This window comes from Triticum aestivum, chromosome 1D, assembly GCF_018294505.1.
Source record: "Triticum aestivum cultivar Chinese Spring chromosome 1D, IWGSC CS RefSeq v2.1, whole genome shotgun sequence".
In the NCBI taxonomy this organism is placed as follows: domain Eukaryota; kingdom Viridiplantae; phylum Streptophyta; class Magnoliopsida; order Poales; family Poaceae; genus Triticum; species Triticum aestivum.
This window is the reverse complement of record NC_057796.1, coordinates 481,418,836-481,425,230: the sequence shown is the minus strand read 5'-3', so window position 1 is coordinate 481,425,230 and position 6,395 is coordinate 481,418,836. Positions and strand designations below refer to the sequence as shown.

The 6,395-nt window shown below is 42.2% G+C and overlaps 1 protein-coding gene across 1 annotated transcript; it reads left to right on the top strand.

The window, feature by feature from the left end:
* LOC123183235 (uncharacterized) lies at positions 1 to 5,881 on the top strand. The gene is made up of 14 exons (XM_044596002.1): positions 1 to 245; positions 672 to 816; positions 1,301 to 1,368; positions 1,455 to 1,508; positions 1,614 to 1,697; positions 1,874 to 1,959; positions 2,187 to 2,267; positions 2,920 to 3,050; positions 3,700 to 3,741; positions 4,462 to 4,538; positions 4,619 to 4,709; positions 4,802 to 4,883; positions 5,185 to 5,257; positions 5,398 to 5,881. The coding sequence occupies exons 1-14, from the start codon at positions 142 to 144 to the stop codon at positions 5,564 to 5,566; spliced, it is 1,287 nt and encodes a 428-aa protein (XP_044451937.1). The 5' UTR covers positions 1 to 141; the 3' UTR covers positions 5,567 to 5,881.
* Positions 5,882 to 6,395: the final 514 nt, after the last annotated feature.

The following is a 6,395-nucleotide window of genomic DNA, read 5'->3' as shown; positions in this document are numbered from 1 at the left end:
GTCCCCACAGTCCCAGCGTAACGGGCTGTTCTGTTTCCTCTTCTTCTTCTCCCCCAAGTTGATCTCTCCCCCGCCGCGCGATTCGCCGCCGGCGTCGAGGCCTCGGCTCCCGGCTCTCTCGCCAGCGCGCGCGCGTCCCCGATGGGCTCCCTGCTGAGCAGCCTGTTGGGCAAGCCGGAGCCCCCGCCGCCCATGGTGCTCGTGCCGCCGCTCTTCGACTACCCGCCCATCGCCGCCCGCACCAGGTACCCCACCCCCCGCCGTCTCCCCTCCCCTTCCCTCTCCCGCGAATAAAAAATCCGCTCCGAACCCTCTCGCTCCAGCACGGGTCGATCCGGAGTTTCAGGTTGCGCAGTGCGGCTCAGTGACCAAGGGTTCCTAATCTCCGTACTAATTCATCGACTAATGACCGTGATTAGCGACGCCCCCCCTGTGAAATTGTGCTGCCTCGTTGTTTCTATGTTGGTAAATGAAGCGGTAGATATGTGATTTTTTTTCTACCATGCCACTGACCGACACCTGTTGATTGATTATGGCCATTTGCTATACAGTCGTGATTCTTGAATTCTGATGGATTTTCGTGTCAATGTGCATATGGGAGCAGATGGGACCGGCAATTGAATCCTCGCTGTGATTTACTCAAGTGTTTTCCTTTTGTGTTGACCACGCAGGATGTCGGTGCCGGCGTATGAGCTCATGTTCGGGAAGCTCCCACTGCGCAATCTGTTTGAGGACTACTTCGATAACGCGGGGACCATATCCTCGAGGATCATGCTCAAGCCGCTGGAAGATCCTCACGTCGATCTGGTCGCCAACGTATCCTTTGAGACATGAATTTTCATTACCACATTGTTTTCTATTCTGCTGCATCTGTCCAAGTTAGGTAGGCATGAGGATCAGTGGATCTCCAAATGGTTCCTTCCTGTAACTTCTCAATTGCTTCATGATGATAACATTTTTTGCTTGTTCTGTCAATTGCAATAAAACTGCATTGCCATTTGGATGCTACCCTTCTGATGCAAACCAATCTCCACTGGGTAGCCTCATCTATGCTATGCACAATCAACAAATTTAAGATTGCCAACAGTGCTTCATACCACCTTGGTGCTGGAAAGTATTTTCAGCTGATGTGCATGTTTATAAAGCTGTACGCCTGTACCCATACCCTTGTATTCCTGACTTGTAGAATGATTATAGGTCTTGCAGTTGAAGTGTCGAGATGTTTTATTCCAATGCAGTACACTGTCGATTGACATCTAGTTATTGCTAGTGAAGTCTTTGCCTACCTTAATATCACCAGGTATCTGCAGCTGGAGATAAAGCTAGTGGAACAGAAGTAAAAGGAGACGCTCTATTTCGCTGGCAGAAGTACGTATTCCATAATTTACCAGCACTCTGTATTTATGCATTCCTTGTTCTATTCTGACACAAGAAATGCTTTACTGTCCTTCTAGATATTTGTATGATCCCCATACCTTTGTGGACGTTCAAGTGTCGACTTCAGAGCCGTATGTGCTTTCTTGTTGGTTGGATAATACTGTTACTGCATTTGTTAATACTTATTCTGAAAATTGTATAGATGATGCTATTTTGGCTCATACTTGTTTATCCAGCATGCTGAAGCTAAGGTCATGTGCTTACTTCCCTGAGTATCGTCTTGGTGCATTTGGGACAATCCCTTTGCTAATGGGAAACAGGTAACCTACATATATAGTTGCTGTTGCAAATCAGGGAAGCCTTTGTTATTTTGAGAAATGTTCCCCAATATGATGTTAGACGTTTTATTTTTGGGCAAACTATGTTAGACGTTTTCATTGTCAGTTTCAGTTGATATAGTTGGAAACCATCACAGTGAGCGAATTATGTTTTTCAGGCTGTCTTCTGAGGACTATGCTGTCCTGGGTGTGAGATATGGTTCAGAGAATCTATCAATTGGGGCGTCCTTTGTGCCATTGCCTGGTATGTGTCATTTATGTCTTATGTACTTTCTGAATTGTGTTTAAAGATTATACATAACGAAGTAGAAAACCCACTTAATTTGGATCCATCTAAAGGATTAGAATTATTGCCGAATAATATGCTTATATTCAATCTTTTCTTGGTTATATTGAGTCTATTTTCACTATAATTTCAATATATATTATATTGAAAGCACTAATACCTGCTGACATTACCTTTGTTTGCAGAATCTGCTGAGGTGCCTTATGGGGCATGGTTGGTTGGGAGAAAAGGGAGTTTATGTGCAGGAGCACAATATAAACCACTTAGTGAGTGTTATTCTCTGAATGATAACTTATTATTGTTAGCAAAATGCTCAGCAAATAGCGGTGCCAGACTGCCAGTTCATCAACCTGTAAAATTCCAACACCTTAGTACATAGGTAGAAGATGTAACTAAAAAATCACTGTATCTTGCTGAGTCGCATTAACATTTGATGATGGTTCTGGGTTTCTGCTTGAAGCGGAGCATATTAGCACCGTAAAGAGTTGCAGCACTGGTTGTTCATCTGTTACAATTCTTTTGTGTATAGATGCATGTAAATTTCCCTTAAGTTATCACTCTGATGATTTGCATTTGCTTCGTTTTTTTCACCACCAAAGGATGCATGTTCTATTTATCAAGCCCTATTAGCATATAGCTTCTTTAGTCATGAAATCACAAAGAATGGAAGTACATCGCAATTCTGAATATTTTCTATTCCTATTCTATTTTCCAACATTTTTTCCCTCTTGTTCTAATATTTGACTGAAATGTAATATTTGTAATGTTATGACATGTACAATCGGTTTCTGCTTTAATGGCAGTTGTTTTTTCTTCATGCATGTAGTCAAGGAGATGAGGACATTCAGTTTCTTATTTGCACTTTATGAGATTTTCTGTGTTATTAGATTTATTGCTCTTGTGACCATTCTGTAATAGGCGGAAACAAACATCCTATGCCATACACTGACCCGAAGAACTGGAATTATGCAATCAGTTATGGTGTGGCCTCAACAAGCCCTCTCAGCCCTTCATTCAATTTTTCCCTAGAGCTTGCCAGAAATACACAGGTCTGTTCTAGTTTTTGCTGTTTCGTTGATTGGAAAGTTCGCTTGCATTTGCTAGGATACTTTAATAAGGCTATAAACAAGACATTATGACGGATAATTGGCCCTTTCAATGGATGTGAAATCTAGAACTAGCTATATATATGTTGAGGTGTCTTTTCTCAAGAAAAAAAATGCTGGTTGGAAAACATTATATGTTGATATATCTGAATATATGTAGGCAACTGTGAGTTTGCACAGAATAATTCATATATGCATGGGTACCTCCCCATGACACATCACTATGGGGACAAGCTTCAACACCTATTAGATAGTTAGAGTTGGACTAGTATTTAGAATTTGGAAACAGAGGGAGTACATACTGTGACAATACATGTTTCTTTGTGAAAAAATGTTTTTCACCTAGGCATCAAAGAATTCTATCATTAGTCACATAGAAGCGTGCCATGAAACAGCTGGTCTGATACATATCGTTTCTCTTACTTTTCTTTCTCTTAGGGAGCAATGGTGTACTTCATTAAAAAAACTACTACATAAACTAAATTGTTATTTATTATGGTATTTAAAGAAAACCTTGATATCTCTAACACTAACTGTGTTTACCTTCACCGAGCCTCATGGTCAATGGAATTTTGTTTTCCTTGATGTGCAGCTTATTGCATCATTCTATCAGCACCTGGTTGTTCAAAGAAGGGTAAGGACACTTCTCTTTGATTTTGTATTTTGCTTATTCGGAGAGAGTTATTGGTTTTCTGTCATCTCTATGCAACTATTGTTTGGTTATGGAGGTGCCTGTCCTCGATAAGATTAAACTAATTGGTATTATCTGTCTTTGATTAGGTAAAAACAAATAAGAACATCAAGCCTTTTATGCTCTCTGTGGATCCTGACTTATAGTTCCTTTGTTCTGTTTCAGTGTTGCAATAGTCAATATGTTAGACAAATACATATTAGTAAAAAAACTGAGAAAGCACAAGAATGATTATCTTTTATAGTAAGAGGGTAAGATTACAAAGTTCATAAGATAAATAACGGTCCATGCTACTTTGCCTGCTGTTGCCAAGATAACAGGCACATAGTAAGAAGAGGTGCCAAGTCTAATTTTTGTTAGAGGATAGAAGAATCTCCAAGAGATGTGTACTTAGCCACAAATTTGGTTAAACTCCACCATGCTTTGACTGAAATTGAAGATGCCAGTATGTCATTATGCATACAGATGATGTTCCATGCAATTGGCAATTGATGTTTACAGTTAAAATTTCTGTGTCGCTAAGAAATGCTTTATGACTGTTCATATGTATCATTCCTTTTTCCCCCTAGTTGTTTGCTTCTTATATTTCCTGGGTTTGCTGTGTGTTAATTTTAATCATGGTATCCAAGCTTGTTGAGAGTCTATGCTGCTTGTATCCATCAGATAAAAAACCCTTTTGAAGATGATCAGGTTGTTGGGATCACAAACTACATAGACTTGGGGCTTGAGTTGGCTACAGGGTAAGCCTTACATTGGAATAAACATAACTCTGTTTCTTTTCATGAAATCAGCCCACTAACTCCCTGTTCACTGTTGTCAGGATTGATAAAAGTAAACCAGCAGAGAGTGGCAACAACTCCTTGTTTCAGTTAGGTGCAAGCTGGCAAGCTAACAAGAACTTCCTGCTGAAGGTGAAGTAGACCCACACATCAATGGGACCTGTAAGCAATTCTTTTATGGACTCAGTTGCTTCTGATCACCGTTGCTCTGTTCTTGTCAACAGGGAAAGCTGGGTCCTTCCAAGTCGTCCGTAGCTTTGGCATTCAAGTCATGGTGGAGACCATCCTTCACATTTAGCGTCACAGGTGCGCGACCATTTCTTTATACTTCTGTGTGCGTACAAGAGCGGACAGCAGCACGCATTTCCTAAAGCAAAATGGCTCGTATTGAGAACAACCAAATCCAATTTTGTGTGTTGATGTATACATTCTGATGAAGTAGAGAAACTGAATCCACAAAACGTAAAAATGATTCTGTGTGTTGTATGTATGCATTCTGATGTAGAGAAACTGAATGCACAAAATGTAAAAAATGGAAAAGTGGTTTTGAATTATCGACGGAGGACTTGATACAACTTTGAGCTGACTCTTGCTGCGACGTTTGCAGCGGAGAACGACCACTCGAAGGGGACGACGTCGTACGGATTTGGAATCCGCGTGGAGGATCTCAGGAAGCCCAGGTACCACCGTTTGTTTCCCCATCGGATGATTGCGACAGTCTCCATTCGAGGCTTTCGTTCTTGTGACTGCCTTTCATCTGCGGTGTATTGCCGGCTACTGACTGACTGAGAATGAATTCTTTGTCTTGGAAAAAATGCAGCTACGAGAGGGCAGACCCGAACTACGTGATGATGTCGACGAACAAGGAGCACCTGGCGCCGGCCGCCCTGCGTGAGTTCGGGCAGCGGCCCATGTTCCAGGCGGACGTGGACTCGGGCAACTTCGACCACCTGCCCACGGAGCTCAGGCCCATGAGCAAGATCATCTAGGATCTCCAGAGGTCGCAGGACCTTGAGCGAGTAGAGTAGCTGTGAAAAGACTTGTAGATTTCAGTTTCAGGCCGGTTTCAGGTTCAGTTGGCGAGAGCTTGCTAGTTCTTTTGCGCAGCTATTCCACTTATATAGACATGTAATAGGAGGTTGTAGGCAGTCAAGTTGTAGTGATGGTTGAGCCGAGCGTGCTGAAGTATTAGTCCGTCAGATGGTTTGCTCGTGCTGCATCAGGAATGCAGTATAGACCAAAAGGCCATTTGAACTAGGCATGTGATGTGATACATTTGCATTTCATTTACTTGGCCAGCTCTAGATTTTCGTTTTGTTTCTTGGGCGGGACGGATGACCATGGAACCCTGGGATGGCACTAGTAAACAAATCAAATCACCAGAGTAGCACATTGTTTTTTCACTTGTTGGGTTGAATAAACAAATCACGTGGCACGCCGTTTCACGCCACCCAACCTCGTCCGGTTAACTGTTTACAATGTACTATTGTTTTTTCCTTGTTTCTCTTTTTTTCTTTTTCTCTGAGAGAGAGAGAGTCGAAACTCCCTAAAATTTGAGGGGTGAAAAATAGGCTTCTTTCGACTGGATTTGTTGTTGTTTTTTTCATATCGTTACCTACTAATAAAGCACCTATCGTTTCTGCCCGCTCACCGTCATCTGTTTTATAAGCTTGGGAATAGCCGGCTGATCCGGTGGGGTGTCCGCCGCCTCCAGCGGCGCGTGTCCCGTGTATGGACCGCGCACCGCACATTCTAACTATTTTGTTATAATTTTTTCTACAACATTCACTGTGTTGCAAAAGTTCCTTCCGCAACAAC

Bases quoted from the DNA above. Each gene is read 5' to 3' on its own strand.
- LOC123183235 (XM_044596002.1), top strand. From the start codon at position 142: ATGGGCTCCCTGCTGAGCAGCCTGTTGGGCAAGCCGGAGCCCCCGCCG. The intron at 817-1,300 runs GTATCCTTTGAG...TAATATCACCAG, and splicing joins ACGTCGATCTGGTCGCCAAC to GTATCTGCAGCTGGAGATAA. The intron at 1,369-1,454 runs GTACGTATTCCA...CTGTCCTTCTAG, and splicing joins GCTCTATTTCGCTGGCAGAA to ATATTTGTATGATCCCCATA.